Raw genomic sequence first — 24348 nt, 5'->3', positions numbered from 1 at the left:
ACACACCGGAAGCTCAGGATTGATACCACGAGAGAAAACGTGAAAGTGACAAAATATCACCACGGCGCGCAAACGTCTTTGACAGAATCTATACGTTTCTTATAGCAATAGCTTTAGTAAAGATAGCCGTGGGAGTTTGTTCCTTTAACAAAATGGAGTTAGCGATGAATGCAAAGATGATTGTACAAATGAATGGCAAAAAACGCGGATTTTCAATACAAAAACTTCACATTTCATCACTCGTATTGGCTCTGCGACGCAGACGATGACAACTATGCATCTCAGAAAGAGGTTTTCAATGATCTTGGTACGGACGTTATGGAAAGTACCTTCGAGGGCTACAATGCCTACGGTCAGGCAGAGTCTGGAAAGACCTTTACCATGATGGGCACACCGGAAGCTCAAGGATTGATACCACGAGAGAAAACGTGAAAGTGACAAAATACCACCACGGCGTGCAAACGTCCTTGACAGAATCTATACGTTTCTTATAGCAATAGCTTTAGTAAAGATAGCCGTGGGAGTTTGTTCCTTTAACAAAATGGAGTTAGCGATGAATGCAAAAAACGATTGTACAAATGGATGGCAAAAAAACACGAATTTTCAATACAAAGACTTCACATTTCATCACTCTTATTGGCCCTGCGACGCAAACGATGACAATTATGCATCTCAGAAAGAGGTTTTCAATGATCTTGGTACGGACGTTATGGAAAGTACCTTCGAGGGCTACAATGCCTACGGTCAGGCAGAGTCTGGAAAGACCTTTACCATGATGGGCACACCGGAAGCTCAAGGATTGATACCACGAGAGAAAACGTGAAAGTGACAAAATACCACCATGCTACACTAATATCCGTTGGCAAAATCTATACGTTTCTTATAGCAATGGCTTTAGTAAAGATAGCCGTGGGACTTCGTCCTTTTAACAAAGTGGAGTTAGCGATGAATGCAAAGATGATAGTACAAATGGATGGCAAAAAGGCACGGATTTTCAATACAAAGACAGCAGGTCTAACACGCTGTTTGCCAGAATGACAGGTGCTAAAGAGAGCGGGACGTCTTATAGAACCGAATTATCATTCCTAGAAATACACAATGAAAGAGTGACAGATCTACTGAGGCGGATCAGTCACAGTCTCATTCTTTCCGAGTGCGGGAACATCCTAAAAGAGGACCTTATGTCCAAGACCTGTCAAACCACCTCGTGTACGACTATTCCGATATTCAGGAATGCATGGTGAGAGGTAATACGCACAGAACTGCGGTAAGCACAAACATAAACGACGCGAGCAACAAGAATCGCGCGATTTTTACGATGACGTTCGTGCAAGCTGGACTATCCGAAAGCAATATGTCGTCGGAGACCGTTTCGAAGGTGTATCTTGTCGACTTGACTGGAAGCAAACATGCGAATGCAAAGGCTGCGACAGGCCAACGACTAAAAGAAGGTGCGCACATTAATAGATCACTGGTAACATTTGGTTCTGTGATATCGACGCTCTCGGAAGTTAGTTCCACAGGCGACGCGTCTTCCTCTTATAAGCGTAATGTCTTCATACCTTATCGAGATAGTGTACGTGGTTATTAAAGGATTCGCTTGGAGGTAACTCGAAGACAATTATGATAGCTGCTATTAGTCCGGCCGACTGCAATTACCTCGAGTAATTATGCAGTACGCTAACCGAGCGAAAAAATATTATTAATAAAACTATTATCACGATATGAGTATCAGTATTTTTACATTTTATTCTGCTTTTTTAATGCGATGATATGTTTCTATCCATGAAATAGTATTGAAACACCTGCTAAACGAATACAAGTATGTATCTAGCACTTAAGATATTAGTCTGACAGCGGAGCAAGTAGTTGCAGCGTTCTTATGGTCAGACACTACATATTCTACCAAAGAATCCGCTTCTTCACCTATTCCTATCTGCTTTTCTTGGAAAAACGAATCATAACTCTGTCTCATTTTTAAAAGAGACGATATTCAATGTTTAACAAAATATAGATCGGATGTTTAATGAAATATAAAAGTTGAAGATGATTCAATTTTTTTCTTTCTACTTGTACTTTTCATCTTTTCCTTATCGTAGATATCCTACATAGAGACGTTTTTGGTATTAATGAACAAACGTTTCGTGGACTTGCATAGTTTTAAAAACACCAAGGTGACAGTAGTTACAGTAGAATCACCCTGTACAATGTTTGATCGGCAAACAACCAATGGACGGAAATGAAAGACAAGGTAAACTGCATAATTTGATAATGCTAGATTGTTTCCACTGCTATTGGACCGAACTAAAGTTTGTTTGCGTGAAATAATCTACTGGAATAAGAAGAGCTTATGAAGTAATTAAAGTAATATTTATGCGAGTAATTTTCCATTAGAAGGAAAGAATCGATTTTCTATAAAACACGAAAATGATGATATTTTTAATCATCGTTTAAAATATTAAAACTTGTATAAACAAATATTTCCAGCTAAATATTATATCAAAAAATTAAATACAACGATAAAACTATAAATATAAATTACACCTCAGTTTATAGAAATAATTAAATTTTCTTTAATTAACTGACAAATTAATACAGTTCACCCAATATTTTATCCTTTCTTTTTTTCCTATAATGAAACAGACATCGTTAACAAATTGGATAATTTCAAGAATTCTCGTTCACGATAATGACATTTATCTGTCTAAACACTCGAATCGCGAACGCATTCGTAACATACATTATGTATAATATGTATGACTATTTATGAAGTGTGACTAGCTTAAAATTATGATTATATGATCGATATCTATTGTCATAAACAACGGCGAACATTTATTTATACCATTGTATGTATATTCTTCGCTGTAAACTTTTTTTCCACTAGAAACCAGTTATACTGTGCAATATTAAGCATGTGATTGTACAATCGTAACTGTGCGCAAATACCTCCAGTTCTCTGGACCACGTCTACACACAGAAGTTAGAAATCTTTCAAATACATAACAACTGCTAGAAATACATAGATATACAGAATGCTTCAAAGTAAACGTCACACAAAATAATTGCTAAATGAAACTTTTTCGTTATTTCTCTCTGTTACAAAGGGCATTCTGCTCTCGTTATATTTTAATTTATTTAAAACTTACTTCGTACGTGCTCTTTGTTTAATTCAATGTTTCGTTAAAATTGTTAATAATGTATAATTTTTATGAGAATTTCTTCTGTTGTTAGGAACTAATAATTTTTTTTACTTTCATTTAGCAACTATATATTTCACTCGTTTCGAAGCATCCGTTGGAAAGGGATCTCTAAAAATTCTTCAAAAAATACGATCAGTATGATATTTTCTTGAGTAGAAATCGGAATGCTGAAAAATGCTAACTAAATGTCATGGTTTTATTGCAATGTGCACGATTTTTAGAAATTCGCGAAAATTTGTATATAACAAAAATTTTGGAAGATCCTTCCGCACCAAAATTATTTAACAAAGTTAAGCTATTTTAAGTGTTATCTCTTATAAAATGTTTTACTTGATGCTTTCAATGAGAAGAATTATTTAAATATGAATCTATTCAATCAATTTATGTAAATTTAAAATTTAATATGAAATCCTAACGTCAGCAGGTGTAGTATGTGATATGCATTTCTAATATCTACTTTCGTAGATCAAAATCTATTTTTTTTTTATCTTTTCCCGATATAAAGGCAAGCGAATTAGTAATTAATTCTAATAAATGATTTTTGCACCTAAATTGGGATTCTCAATGTGGATAAGAGACACGTAAAATATTTGTTTCGAAACTTTTTAAACTGTATAATAAAATTTGGAATCTCATAATCCCATCACGATAGAATTTGAAGTTCCCTCTATCTTGACGAAATATTTTTTGATGTAAAAAAACTCCATAATACAAAAATCATAATTTTTATATTATAAAAACAAACAGATTTTTTCTTTTATTTCGACTAAAACACATTTCACATATTACACCGTTATATTGAAAGTGCTGTAACAAACTAGGAAATCTAATTATTCCTCAAAGCTAAAACTAACGATCTCGCGGAAGTAAATATAACTATCAATTTAATTTAAATCTAAAATGTAATGACACTACGATTTTTTTCTGCTATGCAGAAAGGATTTTTCAAAATCTATCGAATTAAAATTCTTAAATTTTAACTATAATCATCACCGACAATAATGTTACGAAATTACTAACCATAAGAACTTGGTTCCCTGAAATACCATTCAAAGGAAGCTACTCATAATTTGATTGTATCGATTCAAATACGTCTTAAACAAATTCTAAAAGCCAAATTACCTTCAATGCAATCCTTTCTTCGATATTTCGTACTATATTCTACAGATAAAATATTTATTCATGATCTAGCAATTACGGCAGTGATACGTGTCGAAAATTGCTATTGGTTAATAACAATTATCTATGGGTTTCGGAGCTGTCCAACTAAAACTGCAGTTCAAGGTACAATCGTTTATAGTAATTTTCATCTAGACGATATATACATCTACATATAGCTTTTAAAACGTTCTGCTTTCTCTAACATTTCCATTTTACATTCAACAATTCCTTCGTTAAAATTCTATTTCCATTTATTGTTTAATATATAATAATTTCTTTCATTTTCCTCTTTCTTTTTATCTTCATTATTTCTGTTTTTCTTTTGGCACCTACGTGAACAGAAAAGTTAGAAAAACTTCACGAGGTAAGAAGTTGGACAGCCTTGCATGAGATTCTAACAATCGTACAATCTAAACTGCGAACAATATCTTTTCTCTTTCCCTTTCATAAAATGTTCATCTCTTGTATCAATCATTGACTTGACATCGGTGTCTATCTATTACACAGATACAATACTCGATCGCCCTTAATAAATTATGACAGTGTTCATTTTTAATGTTAAAAAATCAAATGAAACGCTATACATACAACAATTAGCTTATAGCGAACAATTTAAAAGATATCGAGTTAAAGAATGGTTCGCGAGACTGCGTAATTATCGTTTGATGCACAGTCGAGACTTAAACAATACATGTATATATCACTTAATTTGATACATGAATTTCTAGTTAAATTGCACTGAATGTCTCAATAGTAGCTGCGCATTAATGACTACAGATAAATGCAACAAATATGCAGAAGTAATGAGTACAATTGAATAATGTAACCATAAGACGTTAATCTAGAAAATGTTAGTACGTTATCGCTCGACACATTCAAACGTAAATCACTTTTCCGATAGTGAGTCATTCCGTAATAAATCGTGCAAGATTTGCTTCCATGGTCGTGGTGCTATTTTATAACTCACGACATTTATTGATAACAGTTTCAAAAAACAAATTCATATAAAAGTTTGATCTTCTATAAACTACTTCTTTAATTAATTAATTTAATTAATTCATTCATTCATTAAAAGACAAGTATAATATTAAATCAAAGATTAAAAGCTTAACTTTGTTATCATTATATAAATTAATTTTTATTGCATATTTCAACAAAATATTTTGATTGATCTATTTCGATTTTCTTCTCCAAAACAAAGCAGAAAATCGAACTTTCCCAGAAGTAATTTTTTGAAGTTATAAATAAATATAGAGAGCTGGAAGAAATGACGACAGTAAGTGGTTCTAATACGTTTGAATGTTTGAGGACAATTACGATAACACATTTTATGACAAATAATTTACATAAAAAAAGAAGGAATTATATATATATGTATATATATATCTTCGAGTGAAAATTAATAGAAAAATAATATGATATTTAAATGTTTATTATGAATACGTACTAACTATAGTCGAACCTTTAGCTCTTCCATTCTTTGTCGTATTCTTCGCCGCATCTCCTTATATCTGAAAATTCAAACAAAAAAGAAAATATAATTTCAAAATATTCCACTTTAATTAACTCTTTGTTTCCTAATTTAAATAATAGAAAATTCATTTATTTTGAAAGATTTCAAGATGAATATTAATACAGAAATATAAGACAGTATTTTTTTTAAAAAATAACTCTTTAGATGAATAAAACTAGTCTAAAATATTCGAATAAAATGATCAAAATTAAGAATTATGTACATATTTATAAAGACATACTTTTCTTTTAAAAGCAGAATCTGACGCTCCTCTTCGTAATAATAACGTTGCAATATACCGTGACACTCTACCAAAGAGAGATTAAGAAATTGCGCAACGTCAGAACTAATTTCCGGAGTCGACAATTTGTCTACTAAAAAAAGTCGCGCGACATTTTCGTGCGGACCTAATACTACACGAACCTCCAGCGGATATTCGTCATCTCTTAATCTTCTTTGCTCTATAGAAAAGAAAATTATCTTTCTCAAATAGTGATTAAGAGTAGATACGTGTTTCCTAAAATAATTTAACTCACCGCCATTATCGCGGACGACGAACAACGCAAAATTATCTGGTTTAGCATCAACTTTATATTTGTCTAACATAAGGTTAATAACTTCCTGAGTATTTACTAAACTTGTAATCCAAACGGACATTTGAGATCCATGCGGAGGTGTAAAAAAACTGGTTTCACGATTATAAAAATGTCCGTTAATTGAACAACGACGCCGCAGTCGACTACGTGATTGTCGTCGACCACCCGGGCGACGTCTAATTGCGGTGGATCCTTGTTTTCGTCGTAAAACTACGCCATCCAGCTAGAACGTATTACAGATATGCATATACAGGGAGAATAATAAATTCAAGACTATAATTGTTAAATACCTCTAGTCCACTGTCGGTCGACATTGTCATGTTATCATCTTCTCTAAATTGTAGAGAATTTACAGAATCTGTATCGCTATCAGTTCGATGTCTTTGGAGGCAATCAGGTCCGGACATCGACCGATTTAAGCCTTTTTCTATCCAACTGTCATCAGTGCTAATAGATCTATTACCGGACATATTTTTCTCTAAGTTGTCAAAGTATTCTACCCTTCGAAGCGTTTCATTTCGATTTGGTGTGCCATGGTAAATAGGCGTATCGGTACTGGAAGAACTACCTATACTGTGCGTTGGTGTACTAGTTACGCTACTATCATTACCACGGTTGCTTTGATGATTTGGACTATTTGCTTCTGAATTTTCGCGAGAATCAGATCTATCAAAACTGGATTGAGAGGAAAGAGGCAGTGGGTCGGAAGTGGTTTGCGAACTAATCGAAGGTAGATTTTCGGGCATCGTTTGGTATAATTTCTTTCCATCTTCGATTTTACGTTCAACCTGGATAATTAAAAATCAGATAAAAATAAATAAACTGAAAAATATTTAATAATCAGAAATTTTAATAACCTATATATTACCTGAAGAAGCTCATCTATTTCATCCCACTCCATGTTCTTAACGTCTAGTTTCATTGGTAAAGTGAGGCTCTTAAGATGATCAGGTGAGGTTGGTACAGACTTTGTTTCAGTTTCTGCGTCTTGCTCACAAGTTTCTTTTACACAATCTTCCTCTTTTTCTTCATCTTCTATACTCTATTGGCAGAATTTACAAGATATACGAACATATAAAATATTTTAAGCATCCCTTTTCATATAAAAATATATACACACATCAGAAACACTACGTCTACATGAATTTCTATTACGAGCTGTAACTACTGTGCGTTGATCATCATCTTCTTTTAAATGAATCACTCCTCTGACACCCCAATAAATACGAAGTGCACCTTCCAGTATCAATCTTCCATTAACCTGTTAAAAAATAATATTAATTATATGTTGATCTATATTTTCTTAAGCATAAATATAAGATAAATACCTCACGGCTTCTTATTCCACCACTTTTGCCTTCATAATACTGGTTGAAAACCTTCAACTTTGATTCCAAGTGTGATCTAAGTATGAAAAATTATAACAATATAAAACTTAATGTAATAATATAATATGTTTAATAGTGTGGTGTCGTGGAAAATTAAAATATTAATTTTTTCCCGATTACTTACAATTTATTAATAATGAATTGAATATACAGGTATTAATTGGACAGAAAACGATGTTTGTTTAACTGAAACTAAATGCGATACTCGTATCTATCTCAAATAACCTTACAGTTATTTGGCAACTCTCGTCACAACGAATCTAACACTCTCTCTCTCTCTCTTTCTCTCTCTCTCTCTCTCTCTCTCACTAGGAACTCTAACAACTCTGCAACACTGACAACTCGATCAACTCTAACGACTCTACTCTTCGACGACTCGATTAGCTCTCTCAACTCTACTCTTTGATGTCTCGATCAACTCTCTCAACAATACTCTTCGACGTCTCGATCAACTCTGACTCTCGCAACACACTCGCTTTTCGACTCGCATACCCAATCTCGGTCATCGCTCCTTGAACCCGAAACCGTCCTTCTGCTCTAGCGTTGTTTATTGTTTTTCTCGTATTTCTGCACGCTCATGTTTTGCAAGAACTAGGTGACTTTGGTCACATAGGCGCTCTTCAATGTAAACAAACCACAGAAGGACAATGACACGGTTTTTTCTATTTTCAACCGATCTCTAATCAAACTCTTTTCTTTTACGATACCACAATAGTATGATATTAAATAAAACACATTGTTTTGAACTACATACCTGGGTAATGATGGCCGAGCTTCTTTTTTCCCAAAACTTGTATGTGATTCAACTCTTGTTCCATGACCAAATAATTGTGGCCCAAAAAGAGCTCCGTAACATGGTACATGACAATATGGTACACCTTTATGCTACATAATAGTTTTTAAAAAGAAAATATAAATTTTGTTGTACGATTATTAAGTAAAAGTTAACAGTAATATATTAAAAATGAAATATTTAAAGTGGTGGCACAAAATTAGATAGATTAAATATTTAAATATGACTAATAATATTACAATATTTAATTAACAATTTTATAAAATATACAATGTTGTACCTCTGCATGCTGGCCTGGATTCAAGCGTTTCCCACATTCTTCGCATCTTAAACATTCTGGATGCCAGTCATATCCCAATGATTGCTTCCGTTCAGCTAAAGTCACAGTTTTTCAAAATATTTTGTACAAAATAAACAAATATATTTATGATCTATTTGTACAAAATACTCACTTTATTTGTAAAATTTTACAGTATTACACAAAGCACATATAATTTTATAATCAATTGAGATTTTACTAATCCTTTAATAAATATATTTTCTTAAGTTTTATTTAATACATGCATTTTGTTTTTATAAATAATAAATTATTAACTTATAAATTGGCATATTAAAATATTTGTTTAAATTAGTATATAAAATACATAAATAAATTTTTATTTTCAACTGTAGTATTTTTTTTCATATTTAAAATATTAAAACCGTTATTTTAAACGTTTGAAATATCAAAATATTACAAACGACAATAAACGATTAATCTTTTAATTTAAAAAATAATTTCTTAATAATAACAAAGAGCTTGGTTAAAATGCAGAAAAGTAATAATAAAATAATATTTTTAATAAAATATATACGAGTAACATGACAGTTATACAGACAAAAAATTAATCAACTCATTATAATGACAGGAAACGGTACTTGTCAAAATTATTACGCCTTTTTAATATATGCGAAGATTGAAACTAACCGAAATATACTGGTTTCCCACATTTATGGCACTTCCACATGACGGCAGACTCTTGTAATATCCATAAAATAATAGAAATTAACTCTCACGAGATTCTAATCCATTTTGTTTATACTATATGAATAGGCCTATTGAAAATGACATGCGGGTTAATTAAAGATGTTACTAGTAAGGCAACCTTCGCTGAATAATAAATAGTTCCCCTGCGGGTTCGAGAACTTATCAAGCACTTGACTTACATTTTTTCACTAAAATCATAGAGTACAAAGTAGAAAGGAAACTGAAAGTACTAAGTGCTTGCACATCATTCATTCATGGATCATTATTAAATATTCTGATATTTGGATAACATTACAATGTAGGTACTCTATTAAAGAATTATGTTAAACATTTTTAAGTAATATATTTCTTCTCTTATTTATTAATTGTAAATAGTAACATATACAAATACAACGTGGAATTGATTAATTGGTAGTGATACTATATCATATACATAGTTACATTATAAATTACATTATTACAAGTACAAAGTACATGCTTCAATTCTTGCTTTCTAATGTATTAATATCATAACATTTATTTGTAGCTTTTATAGCTTTTATTTGAAACATATTACATAATTCACATTATATTATAAATTACTAATTATTACAAATACATGAAAGAAACTGTATTGTTCATTATGGCGTGTTTTTATATTCATATAGTATTTACATAAATTAAGAAGTCTGCTTTCTTAAACTCATCAAGTTGTTGAAATAATATATTATAACTTCAATAATTTATTATTTGATGAAGATTTATTTAGAATTTTATTGAAAGTCGATTGTATTTTTAGTAGTCTCTTTTTAAGATATATAATTTAGTATGTGAAATATAGTATAATAATTATTATAAATAACAAACTTTATTTTTAAAATAATACAAAAAATACTATTTAAAAATATTAATAAATTTATCAAAAATTGATTTGGAAAATAAGGAAACTTTATAGATATAAATCAATTCCAAATATTTCTTTTAGTAAAGCCAATACATAAAACTTTTAATGTTAAATATCCTGTTGATAATGATTCGATAAATATGTTTCGTTCAAGAAGATAATTCAAATTTAATCATAGTGATAAATATCATCCTTTATGTTCTTTCATGAGGACAGCCATGATGGCGCGCTCAAATTCAATGGAAAATTCATAATTATACCGGCTTTTTGAAACGAGGAATTTATGTATATCATCTTTATTCCTTGATAAAAATACATATTTGAAAAGTTAAATAGTTGAGAACGTGAAAAATATTCACGTAAATGTTATTATTATTAAAAATATAAAAGTTTAACTACTACGTTAAGTTTGTTGGCAAGAATTTTGAGTTGCTCAATTTGTACGGTTTTATCAAGAAACTGGAGGTTAACCGTTACAAGTAAATAAAATGATACAGATGAATAAAAAAGGATGCAGAGAATTGCTAATGCAGAGAATGTTCTTAGCTATAATCTCCAGTATAATGGTACAATTTTTACTTGTGACTTGCTTACTTTTAATTACAAATTTAAATACAGATTATATGTCATGGATTCAAAACACATGGACAGCGATAACCTCTTTTCGAATGTGGAGTTATTTCTGTGTTCTTGCTACCGTTACATTTTTTCAAGGAGTTATTTGTAGCAAAAGTTACTCTAACATTCCACCCTACTCAAAAAGTAGGTTTATTAAATTTTTTGGAATATTCACATATCAAAATATTTTGATGGGTATCCTGCACATTATCATTGGTGGTCTCCTTGTTTGGTTGCATTTATCAATCAAAGGAGGCAAATATGGTTTTTTAATGACAGAATGTAACATAATTTATGGAATGTGTTTAATGGAAGAACATTACTTTTTATTCTTAAGTGGATTTTGGAGTGGATTATATTTTTTCTTGAAGATTAGTATCTTCCATATGAAATATTTAAAATTTCCTATCATATCTTCATCAAAGCTTTTTCGATTTAAAGCAGGAATCAGCTCCCTGCTTCCATCATTAATGGCTGAATGCATATGGCCAACTCTATATTATTTAATTGGTTATTATTTCTTGGGTCCTTATTGCTGTTCCACAATATTATTTTTGTCATCCTTACAATTAGAAAGTGAACCATTGAGTAGCATTCCTAGCTTGCTGAATCTGTCATTGATTTTTCAATTATGGTTGTATCAACTGATGTTTGTATTAACAATTAACAGTATGTATTTACTATTTGAAATATATTTGACAGAATGGGTTCCTTTTGAATTCAAACGAAGTAATGTATTTAATACTGCTGAATCTGGAGTGACACTTCCTGACGCATTATCTACAGACAAAGTGCCAATAATGCAACATTTAGGCTATTTAGATTTAATTACAATAGCACAAAAGGATAAAGCAAGAAGAGGTGTATTATTCACACTCAGTCAACCTGGAGGTCATCCTTACAATTGGAACTGTGTTATAGAAAGATGTACTGGTCTCATCAAAAAATTTTCTGATGATCTCAGCACAGCATGCATTAAACCTCAGGAACCAAAACTATCTTCTGGTGTTCCAAGTTCAACAATGACAGATATTAGTGCATTTCAGAAACAATATATGTATCGTATGCGCAGTTTAATAAAAGAAGAAGTACAAATCTGTACAGAACAAAGTAATATAAAAAAAGATGTTGACAATGAACTGTTTATTCAAAAATTCGTAAAAACAAGATGGAACAACTTTCTCGCATACTTACTTTCTAAACCACTTATTTCATATGTTTTTGGTGAAATAGAGGGCGGTAAAGTGTGTCATATTTTATTTAAAGGACAGACGATAATCTGGGCTGCGGATGCAATTTCATCTTTAGCTGTATTATCATTAAGTGAAGATTCTTATGGAATTGCTCAAAAAGATCTACCACTTATAATCAATACTTTACTTGCATTGAAGCAAGCTCTTGATAAATTACAAAAATCAAATATTATGACAAAGAAACAATATGGAGATGATAAATTTATTAAACAAATCTTTCATTCTTTACGTGCTGCAGCAAAACGCAGTCTTTATAGAATAGTTACATGTTTTGAAATTTATATAGGAGATTTAGGATTAGAAACAACAACAGTGGAACAGTTACATAGCTTTCTTGCTTATAGGGAATAAATTCTCGTCGTTCATTGCAAACTTTAATGTATGTATATATATATATAAATAACTTTTACTTGTATCTACATAAAATATTTTTTAGTATCAAAATATGTCAATGATTGTAAGATTATTTTTGTAATTGTTATATTTATATACACAAACAAATTATACTTGTGATTAATCTTTTCTATCTTTTCTATTTAACTTTACTTAACTGTGGTTTACTGTATAGGAATAATTTGTAAAATGTCGCAATAAATTATTTTTCAAATATCTATAATTATTCGATCAATGTACCTTAAAAATATGTTTTGTGATGGTCATATTGCAAAAACATTTAAATTTTACATTTAAAAATTACATAAAAAATAACACGTCATTTTTATTACAATAAAATAATTACATCTTCTTCAAAGCTTGTACAACACTTAGATTATAAAAGAATTTAGTTCTTAATATAAACCAAGACTTTAATTGTATATCGTGTAATGTGTCTAAATAATTTCTTAACGTTTCGTCTTTTGCTATTGTTGTTCCGTGGTATTTCAAAAATACGGCTAGGTAAGCTTGTGCTAATTCAAAATTTATCCTCTTTTCCATCATATGATATATTATTTTCATAAAGTGAAGTAATAAAGTATTTGATGTTTTTTCATCCGCTGAAAATGATTGAATTTCGAAATCGATAGAACTAGGACTCATATTTTTGAATTTTTCAATAACTTCTTCAAGTTGTGGATCTTCCATAGACAGTAAGGATTTCGCAAACAAAGTGAGATTTTGTAACTCAGGATGAATAATCAATTTCTTATTGACTTCGGCATCTTTAACACTCGAAAGGTCAAATTTCAATTCCAAGGATGGAATCGTTGGCAGAAAGAAAGGCGCACTTTCCGGTACCTCTGGCGCTTTTTTCGGTTTGTTCTTTTTTCTTATGATATCAATATTTAATAGATTCTGCCACCTCGAGTGAGCTAAACCGGACATTGTAATAAGATTATCCTGAAGTTGTGCTGGAGAAACATAATCCAATTCTGGTTCAGTAAGTTCATCTTCATTAGTAACAGTATCTTCTATCATTGAGCCAGGTAGACCAATCGTTGGAATCGGATCGTTTTTGTTTACTCCTTTCAAAGAAATGTGGGAATACAAGGTACGATTTGACCATAAATATATACCTAAGTTACATACATGTGCTGTAGCAAGAAATTCACCAGTAGGTGAAAAACTTAATGACGTGCATGCTTCTGGTACCTAAAACATTATATTCAGTTAATATTTCTAAATTAGATCAATAATTAAGTTTTACTAACATATATTATATATACCTGAAAAATGTCTATTAAATTAGAGGAAGGAATATCCCATATGCGAATTGTACAATCCATAGATGCTGTTACTAGCCATCTAGAGTCAGGGTTAAAACATGCGTCTGTTAATCGCGCTTTATGTCCTTTAAAACGTCGGACAATTCTTTTAGTGTCAAGATCTAGTAATATAATAGTAAAATCTTGCAATGCTATGGCTATAAGGGAACTATCATTATGATATCGTAACCATTCAACTGGTTCATCCAACATCATTTTAGTTACTGATTCAGAACCTCCTTAAAATTATAATATGCAATTAATTATATTTTCACATGTGTATCATGAAATATAGTTATTTCTTTTACCTGTTTTTGGTTTAAATCTCCAAAACTTTATAAATGCATCACTTCCGGCAGTGATTACAGTTTGATTTAAAGGATCTACCATTACACCTTTCACAGGACCTTGATGTGCTCCTTTATCAATACCATAGCTAGCTCTGTGAATTCCTGATTGTATATTAAATCTTTCTACATGGCCACTATTATATCCAATAATAACAAAATCTCCACATTTTGTTATACATACACAAGTTGCAATAATGTTACGATTGCTTTTAAAGTTTTCTAGGATTAATTTGTGTTCTCCCATTTTTGCCTTATTAGAAGACCATGTACTGACTGTAGCCAAACCCGAATGTGTTGCTGCAATGTTATCCCATTCTTTTTCTCTTGTTAATTCTATAGCAAAATTAGTAATCGGTGGCATTAATAAAGGATCTTCAATAAGTCTTCCTCTTTTCCTTGCAGCTTTTCTGTTGAATGATGCTTTTCCAAAGCTTTTATTCAACATTTCCGTAATTGTAGAAAACATCCTCAAAGAAGAATCATTTCCAGCTGTTAATATATAGTTGCCATCATTTCCATAAAAACGAACAATATTAGGAGGTTCTGCATGACCTTCTCTAATTCTTAAAAGTCTTCCAGCTCCATCAGCTAAGTCAAATATCCATAACTTTATAGAATTGTCAGAAGAAGAAGATACTAACAATGGTTCATTGGGTAAATATTTTAATCCTGTAACACCCCTAGAATGAGCTTTAAGGAGTTGGCTTTCAACTTTACGTTGCTCTAAGTTCCAAAATACAATGTGACCGTCTAAACTTCCTGTGGCCATTATTGGATGCTCATCTGTTCGGAAACTAATGGATATTACACAACCCCAATCTTGAACTAATTCAAAAAGTGTTTCATCAAGCTTCAAATTATGTAATATAATTCTCCCGTTTCTTAAACCTATTGCTGCAACGTCTATTGCAGGTGCCTGTTCAAGTGCAGTTACTGGTGTATTCCAGCCTTTAAACGTATAAATTAATTTTACAACTCTCAAATTCCATAACTGCAATTGACCTTGTTCACTTCCAAATAATATTTTGTTTATATAGGTGTTAGGATGTATTATTGTTGTAATGTTGAAGTGGTTTTTACTGAAATCAAGTTCTGTTATTAGTTCTTCTGTTCTAATATCCCACAGTTTAACATTGTTGTTCTCATCAACAGATATTAAATTAGGACCAAAAGGTAACAGAATATGCACTGTGTAGTTATGTCCTTTATAAGTATGTCTTAGCTCTGTTCCTCTCCGCCAAGCGTATATTTCTTTTCCACATGCTGTAAAAGTGTGATAAGGGTCTCCCGCGAGACATGTAATTTCACCTGGATGCGTTTTTGATATGCTAAGAAGCGTGAAATGTGTACAACTGTACGTAAGAAACGTATCACCAACACATGTTGATATAAGATTTTCTTTTCGCCTTGTAATATATCTTGTTATAAGAGGAATGTGATTACTGACATATCCTAATGCGCGATTCTTGGCAAATATTTTACTGTGTCCCATTGTCTCTTTTTATTTTACGTCGAAACTAATATTTATATACACTTAAAAAATAAGGTTAGAATATACAGCCATGTTTTTGAAATAATATAGCTATGGGTGCGTCCACGTTGTAAAGCATAAACTATGTGTTTAATGAGAGTGATTCTTATTGTTTGAAGATTTTGTTTTTGATACGTATATTTTAAATTTATATAAACTTCACTTATAAATTAATATTCACTTATCACTTATAAGACACTGACTACAACACTGGTGCAAGAGTGACTCTTGGTGATGTTGCAGTCCTAGAGGAAAATTCGTGGTGCGTGTGTCTGAAGTTTGTTCCGAACTGATCATAAGGTAAAGACGTATGTTTGAGGATGGGCTGACCCCTAATGGAGGTTCGTCGTACTTGGGGAAAACCCGCGTTTCTTGTCTTCCTGACAGGACGTGCTTTATGGGGGTTTTCCGTGGGCTGTTTATGATGGGTCCGCACTAGGGTAGCGTAGACCCTTGACGATCGTCCTGCCCGAGGATCGTATCTGATTCACATAAAGCGTGTCGCGGTGATTACCAGGCGGTCACTCCAAATTCCGAACAACAGTATAATTTAATTTTCTATGTAATGCAATAAAAAACAAATATTATGCAATGTTAATTAGATTTTGTTGAAATGTACATAAAATAAAGAAACAAAAATTATTAAATAATATAATTTCTTATTTATTTGAAACAATCATTAGTATAATTATTTGCTTGGACGAAACAAGGCTAAAATTTTTATATTTTTGTCACAGCAGCGATTTAACAATTTGTAGAAAAAATTGTTTTGTATTTATAATATTCTTAAATATGTTGTAACAAGTACATAAGTAACGATTAATTTATTAAATGAAGTATTAATGAATAGTAAAATTAAGTTCTTATATAGGTAAGGAATGGAGTAGGAAAACAATTATTAATATTAAGTATTTTTTTTTATAATTTCGTTTCAGTTATCCGTCATTTCCACGGGTCCATATAAATCATTTGTATGCTAATATACATTACATATATGTATAAAACATAGTGTCTATTCTATAAAACCAAATACTTTCTATAACAAATATGTATGTTAATATTAGCGAGTACTAAATACAATTTAATAACAAATACGATGAAGTAAACTCACATACAACTTTAAAACGATTGTATATTACCACCTATCAAATATTATATATAATATAAGATGCAACTGTATTAAATTACAATTAATAACACTTAGATATTATTATCTACAAATTTTTTGAAAAAAAACAATTATTGTATATTGATATGTGATATATGGATAAATAATATACTATATGTATGTCGGAGAGGAAAGGACAGCGGGATTGCCGTCGGGAATGCTGGGAAAAACCCCAATACCATAATCAAGATTTGTATGTTTTAGCAATAAAAATAAGAAAATAACTTTTAATGTTCCAACCGGGCTTTATGACGACGGGTAAGTAAAGTAAGTAAAGGTTCATCGAACACCCCAAAATGACAACCTGACTCCGACATATATATGTATGTTTAAAAAATATATCATATAAATAATATAAATATATATTACAAAAATTGAAAGCAAAATATATGTATGTATAATTGACTATAGGTAAATAGTAAATAATTAATGTTACATTGTTAACTCTCGGTTATTCAATTATTTACAAATGAATAGGATATCTATTTCTTATGGAAGCTTATCATTCTTATATAATTTTTACATCCACGAATAAGATTTTTCTTAGCGTATTTTTTTTATAACGAATTACGAAATTGTTGGTGTAACATTAAATTTAATATGGTTTATTTCATATGAAAGTGTTTCATGTTCCCATAATTACGTATTTTTAGTTCTTGTTCTATACTACCTGCAAACATTATTAAATTTATTTTGATGTTAAACAATTTTTTATGTATTTGATTAAATTTTCTTCTGACTGAGTCAAGCGATTGTAATTAGAAATATGAAATGTTTTGTCAAATTAATAGAAACTGAAAAGAAAGATAATATTTAAAATAAATATACATTTTTTTCGCAGTGCATATATTAAATTGAACGAAGTATAGCATTACGAAGAATGTGTCTTTGTAGTACCCGGTAGTATTATCGCAAAGATATTATAAGAACATAAAACACAATGAAATCGTTCTTTACAAATGTTTTACAAGTAGTACTTACACAAAATTCTACTTCATCAAATGATTTTTACAGTTTATGACTCTCGTGTCTTTTTATCTAGAAGCAACAAATCCTATTGATCATAAAAACGAAATTCATTATCGAACAAAATTTAATATACTCAATATATTATAAATAATATATTCAATGTATTGCACTGTAACGCAAAATTATATAAAATCGTAATACGTAAAGCTAACTGAATAGTTCCTTGGTATTGTTTAATCAAATATGTTCATGGATCATAACCATTTCATCAAAACCAGTGATCTTTCGTATAATTTTGCAGTCTTTAGCTACAGGTTTCAAAAACTTGTCCCGATCTCTACGGTATCTGGCTTAAAGAATCGACAGAGTTTTGGAAAGCCACAGGGATTTTTCACACGATTATATCATCATTTATCGGGAAATCTCAGTTTGTGTGTCCTTTCATTTGATACATATCAACCAACAAACGGGAAATCGGAATTTCGCCTATGGTTTCGTGAAAAAACAAACGTTCGACCAATTTTGGGAAGATGGACGTCAAACGTCCGACAACGTGCATTAATGTCCCGCTTCTACCTGGTTGTCGTTGATAACGAGATTTCGTGTAATCCCCTAGAATGCATTGAGCCTGATCTTGTAACATTTTGATCGACTCGCTGGCGTGGAGACCCTCCGTTTCTGCGAAGGAGAACATATCGATATCGAAACAGGATTTTAAATATCTGTTTAATCTGCAGTTTAGGAACACACGGTAATCGAGATCGAAATGTAAAATATTTCGTTACTTTATATCGCTTAATGGAAAGAGAAGAGAAAGATTGGAGTTTTAAGTATTTCCTTGATTTCAATTATTTAAGTAAAAATATTTTCATAAATTCAAATTACGAAATTTGTTTGAAATATATGTCGGAGCGGGAAAGACAGCGGGATTTCCCGTCCGGAATGTTGAGAAAAACCCCAATACACTAATCGAGACTTTTACTATAGCCGCCCTTAAGTAATAAAAATAAGAAATAGTCTTAATGTTCCAATCTGACTTTATAACGATGGGTTTGGTCTCGAAGTGACTTAGCCACGGCCACCGGAGGGACATGCACCTGACAGAGGTATGAAATGATTATATGGCTCTCCTTAAAACAAAGATTAACCCGAGAAGCGGGGACAGGAGTATATAAGGGCAGCCTCTTTTGGATTGAGAGAGTTAGAGTTAGAGTTAGAGTTAGAGTTAGAGTTAGAGTTAGAGTTAGAGTTAGAGTTAGAGTTAGAGTTAGAGTTAGAGTTAGAGTTAGAGTTAGAGTTAGAGTTAGAGTTAGAGTTAGAGTTAGAGTTAGAGTTAGAGTTAGAGTTAGAGTTAGAGTTAGAGTTAGAGTTAGAGTTAGAGTTAGAGTTAGAGTTAGAGTTAGAGTTAGAGTTAGAGTTAGAGTTAGAGTTAGAGTTAGAGTTAGAGTTAGAGTTAGAGTTAGAGTTAGAGTTAGAGTTAGAGTTAGAGTTAGAGTTAGAGTTAGAGTTAGAGTTAGAGTTAGAGTTAGAGTTAGAGTTAGAGTTAGAGTTAGAGTTAGAGTTAGAGTTAGAGTTAGAGTTAGAGTTAGAGTTAGAGTTAGAGTTAGAGTTAGAGTTAGAGTTAGAGTTAGAGTTAGAGTTAGAGTTAGAGTTAGAGTTAGAGTTAGAGTTAGAGTTAGAGTTAGAGTTAGAGTTAGAGTTAGAGTTAGAGTTAGAGTTAGAGTTAGAGTTAGAGTTAGAGTTAGAGTTAGAGTTAGAGTTAGAGTTAGAGTTAGAGTTAGAGTTAGAGTTAGAGTTAGAGTTAGAGTTAGAGTTAGAGTTAGAGTTAGTTAGTTGGTTAGTGAGTCGTTGGACGAATTGCCGATTGAGTTATCGGGAAGTTATCCGAATCGAGTAGCACGTTGATACTAGTCCTCCCGTGGACCGTGGATTCGTTATCGAACCTGAATTCGTTGTTACCACCATCTCGACCATCCTATTACCATTACTCGTAGCCTCTGGTAGTGTCCACATTCGTACTGATAAAGATTGGCTACATTCGCGACGGTAAAGTAAGTAAAGGTTCATCGAACGCCCCAAAATGACAACCTGACTCCGACATATATTTATCAACTTCTTTGAAATTAAAAGCCAAAATTTCTTATTACCTGGAGTAAACAGTGCTACCGCTTTCATACATCCCCATTCGCTCATATCTGGTGAGAGTTGTCTAAAACGGCATATCGTGTCCTGAAATACAGGCATATATAAAATCGTAAATAATTTCTTTTTCTTTAATTTTCACTATTATTCTTTATTACTTAAAATTATAAAAATATTCTCGTTCATATTTGTCCAAAATATGAAAGAAAATGTTAATTATTTATTCATTTTCTTATGATGAAATTACCAAATATTTCATATTCTATGCAACAATTAATACAATTTTATATAAGTTAAATTATTACCTGAATAGTAATTAATTGTTGATTCGTTGTAGCTTCGTCTGGCAATCTTGCTCGTACTTGTTCATCCTCTAGTAAGCCAGTAATATTCCACGATATTGACCACTGTGCTAGATGAAGGAGAAAAAGTTGTGTCCACGAGCCTTCGAGTAACAATAATTGATCGTTCTTCGAAAGGGATTGGAATAGTGGTAAGCAACAAACCCATCTTACTGCCATAAATAGTAAACGTGCAGTTGTTTCCTGAAACATATTAATAAGCTTCGTTCTCCGAGTGAAATTTTTGTTTCATCTGTTTTATTAATCACATATTTTTAATATTTAGAAATGTAAAATAATAAAATATATTAAATTGCTTTCTAATATTAGGTATATATTTTCAACTTCAAAATCTTTAATAAAATTATATAAAACTAGAAAAGAACCGTTTCATATATATACAAATCAATTTGTCATTAATTTTATTTTGAAAATTTTATATTTTATAAGAATAATTATCGTAAAATTTTTGGTATAGTTACCTGTAATAGTTCTCGCGTAGGATTGGGATTTATTAATGTCCCAGTGGAATTATGACTAGCTTCTGTTTGTTCCAAAGAATATTCTGTTTCCGATTGCAATGGTGCATTCCATACGAGTTCCTTATAAATAAAAATGAAAATATATTTAAACAAATAATACGCATATAAAAATAATATTTTAAAACTAAAATACTTTGTCTAAAGAATAACATAACTTTATGATGTTATAAATTATTATTAAGAATTTGCAAGCTATTTTTAAGCTCTTTAATAATCTAGATATTTCACATATTTAATATTATATTATTAAAAATCAACACAAATTTCTCTATCCTTTCAAAAAAATTATCAATTTCTTCTATTAATACTTTAATCCCCAAAAATTGTATCAGTATTGCAACAACATTGAGCCATAGCTCTAAACAAAAATCCTGTAATAGAATTTAAAAATGTAGAGAATGCATATAGTATGCGAAAATAAAAAAGATATCCTCAGTAACTCATTGTAATATCACGAAAGCTAAAATCTCTATTTAGTTTAGTTTTTCAGTCGTATTTGTATAGCATGAATCTACACTACATTCGTATTCTACAAAATTATCATATAGACATTTAAAACATTTTTCCAAACTTCTCCCTGTCTGTTACCGGAAAGTTAATTTCACGAAACTAAATCCAAAACAAGGAACGAGGATCTCGTCAACACAGGGTCCACGATCGCTCAGTTTCAGTCCAGACTGTGAAACCGGCAGGATTTGTCGGATTGACGGTTATAAAGTTTGCAAAGGGGAAACACCAGACTCGAGCAAATTGAGCTGAATTACTTACCTGACACTGTTCCGCGGACATTAGTATCTGAAGAAGGGGTGGCTGCGGTGTCAGAGCGACGCTCGGGGGTGCTGAGTAGAGGGTCGTGGTCGAAGGAGAATGCGGTAGAGCCAATGGTGCCGGGGACGAAGAGTCCTCCGGTGGTTTCTGCACAAGTGCCACTGGCCGTGGATAAGGCGAGAACCTCTGGTCGCACCTGAACTTTCTGCACACATTATCCTTAGCGTCCTTTTATTGGAGTTATCAAGCTCTAATTGCTAAGAGTAAGGTTTTGCAGTAATATTTAGATTAAAATCATAGATGATATTTTTCTCAATTATATTTTAAACGATGAAAATACTTTTAGCAATGAAGTATAGAATAATTAATGATATGTATAAAGTATAGGATGAATAATAACACATCTTTGATAGCCTGTATGATATTTCTGGCACGATTTTAAAATCGGCTTAAGAATGTGTAGAAGATGATATGGTATATCTTTTATAACTCTGGGTTGTTCATAGTTCTTCAACATCGAAAGGAGAAATTGAATTATTCCTTCATAAGCCTCGTCAATTTAAGTAGTATGAGCCATTGATGAGTCAGACATTATGTTTAAACAGAACAATAACGTAGCGTATTAAGATACAATATTTACTATCTAATACTAATGTGTACGGATATAAGTACAGATTTTAATAAGAACTTCATACACACCTTTGGTGTAAAAGAACATAAGGGGAACCAAGACCAGTCCTTAATCGATCATTGTGTAAAGGAGGTGCGATCGGTGATTGTTGTTGAGGTTGTTTTGGCTTCCTCGGACCTCGTTCGTGTTGTACAGCTAAACATCAATTATAAAGAATATGTGTTATTTTCATGTTGGATTCTCATTGTCTAACGATTATCTATGAATTTTGTATAATATGTAGTTTTCATTACTAAAAAACTTTCCTAATGCATTTCCTAAATTTAAGTGTTTTTAATAATAATGAAAATTTCTAAGATATTTAATCAATAGCAAAATCCGAAAGAAAGAAGTTAAATTGACATAAAGGTAGATTTATTTAAATACATAAAAATTTATTTCTTTTTCTTTTTCGTAACTTTCATAATTTTGTTTATTAGTCGTATATGTTAATTGATTTTCAAATATGTTCTTTCCAGTTTCTCTGAAGCACGTCGATATGATTGATTTACGAAATACATTCTCGATATAACCATGAGTGATCTCTTAATGCCGGAGCATCATCTTGAATGGCTCTATTGATGCCACTCAAGTGCTTAATAGGGGGAGCAAAAAGGCTCGCGAAGGATTGAATACGGGATTCTAAATTTCTTTAAATACGATAAATTACACTTTAAAAGGGTCAATCTTTAATACGCCTTATAGAATTATTCACATCGTTTGAAATATTATCATCAAATAAGATGAACTACTTTATTTACAGTATTTTTAAATATTTCATGAAAGTTCGAAGAAATTTTGAATAAAATTACTTCTTAAACAATTTAGTAAAAGGATGTTGATAAGGGAATGATGGAGAACTGATGATAAATTATTTGTGGTCATCACATAATGTATTAAAAATGACGTTTTCAGATATAATGGCATAATAGTAATATTATTACATAAATAATTTCATGTTTTGAGTTTCTTAATAACGTTGAATAAATGTATTAACAAAAAGAACACGACCTAAAAAGGAATTCTCTCCAAATCTTTTACCCAGAAAAGACTAATAGCACCCCTAACAAACTCTGAGCACCTACAAAACCAACTTCCACATCCATCCGTCTTTAAAAGACCGTTCGAATGAAACTCCTGTGTACACAATCTTGTCACGATTTTTCACCTCATTTACGTACCGATAAAAGTCGCGTCTTACTTGTGATCAAACCATTCCCTTATCCCTCCTCAACAACGAAAGATGAAAAAGAAATCAAACGAAACTTCAAATAGAAAAAGTCCGCGCAGGTTGCTTGAAATTCAGATCAGGGAGAATATTAAAACTTTCATATTAAATATTATCTTAAATATTATCTAATTGTGTTGATACACAATCAACACAGACTTCTCTATTGCCAAATAATGTCGATTTAAATCGGAATTAATATCAATGATTCTCGTTAATGCCTTCCGCAGGAATTATGCGAATATTACAATAACATTACGCAATACTAACGAATCCTGTTGCGATCTTTCACTTCATTTACAAGCCAATAAGGAAGAAGGTGAGTAAGAATATCATCAGCTTCAGACAACCAAAAGATGAAAAAGAAACCAAACATACCTTCAACTACGATAGAGAGAATCACAAATCATCTCGCGATAGGATGGCCCCTCGCTCGATCTCCGGGCGGTTTCCTATTAATATCGCCTAAGAACTTAACGGTGGGAGCGAAAAAGTCCGCGC

The 24348-nt window shown here is 31.5% G+C and overlaps 5 protein-coding genes across 6 annotated transcripts in view; 2 read left to right on the top strand and 3 right to left on the bottom strand.

The window, feature by feature from the left end:
- The first annotated feature begins 316 nt into the window (after nt 1-316).
- LOC105682081 (kinesin-like protein Klp98A) lies at nt 317-1815 on the top strand. The gene is made up of 2 exons (XM_024372364.2): nt 317-809; nt 1009-1815. Exons 1-2 carry the CDS (start codon nt 542-544, stop codon nt 1242-1244), a joined length of 504 nt encoding a protein of 167 aa, XP_024228132.1. The 5' UTR covers nt 317-541; the 3' UTR covers nt 1245-1815.
- A 3966-nt stretch (nt 1816-5781) lies between these two features.
- On the bottom strand, nt 5782-9849 carry LOC100742736. Its single transcript, XM_003485530.4, has 10 exons — nt 9622-9849; nt 8935-9029; nt 8616-8746; nt 7802-7877; nt 7594-7734; nt 7342-7515; nt 6764-7261; nt 6414-6696; nt 6119-6338; nt 5782-5875 (listed from the first exon to the last, which is right to left on the bottom strand). Exons 1-10 carry the CDS (start codon nt 9659-9661, stop codon nt 5815-5817), a joined length of 1719 nt encoding a protein of 572 aa, XP_003485578.1. The 5' UTR covers nt 9662-9849; the 3' UTR covers nt 5782-5814.
- Nucleotides 9850-10801: 952 nt separating this feature from the next.
- Nucleotides 10802-12954, top strand: LOC100742615 (nucleoporin NDC1). Its single transcript, XM_012394096.3, has one exon. It carries the CDS (start codon nt 11053-11055, stop codon nt 12784-12786), a length of 1734 nt encoding a protein of 577 aa, XP_012249519.1. The 5' UTR covers nt 10802-11052; the 3' UTR covers nt 12787-12954.
- A 174-nt stretch (nt 12955-13128) lies between these two features.
- LOC100742495 (WD repeat-containing protein 36) lies at nt 13129-16157 on the bottom strand. Its single transcript, XM_003485528.4, has 3 exons — nt 14447-16157; nt 14100-14377; nt 13129-14025 (listed from the first exon to the last, which is right to left on the bottom strand). Exons 1-3 carry the CDS (start codon nt 15978-15980, stop codon nt 13171-13173), a joined length of 2667 nt encoding a protein of 888 aa, XP_003485576.1. The 5' UTR covers nt 15981-16157; the 3' UTR covers nt 13129-13170.
- A 2293-nt stretch (nt 16158-18450) lies between these two features.
- The window catches only part of LOC105682069 (nuclear receptor subfamily 2 group E member 1), a 25031-nt gene continuing 19133 nt past the window's right edge, over nt 18451-24348 (bottom strand). For both annotated transcript variants that reach the window (XM_033324763.1, XM_033324762.1), the window contains 6 exons: nt 22649-22775; nt 21950-22154; nt 21122-21241; nt 20604-20843; nt 20304-20385; nt 18451-18834 (listed from right to left, as the gene is read on the bottom strand). In XM_033324763.1, coding sequence (XP_033180654.1) covers nt 18581-18834; nt 20304-20385; nt 20604-20843; nt 21122-21241; nt 21950-22154; nt 22649-22775 — 1028 coding nt within the window. In that variant the 3' untranslated portion in view covers nt 18451-18580. The remainder of the gene's footprint in view (nt 18835-20303; nt 20386-20603; nt 20844-21121; nt 21242-21949; nt 22155-22648; nt 22776-24348) is intronic.

Source organism: Bombus impatiens, unplaced genomic scaffold, assembly GCF_000188095.3.
Source record: "Bombus impatiens unplaced genomic scaffold, BIMP_2.2 scf_0064, whole genome shotgun sequence".
In the NCBI taxonomy this organism is placed as follows: Eukaryota; Metazoa; Arthropoda; class Insecta; order Hymenoptera; family Apidae; genus Bombus; species Bombus impatiens.
The sequence above is the reverse complement of the archived record's forward strand: the minus strand, read 5'-3'. Positions and strand labels throughout refer to the sequence as shown.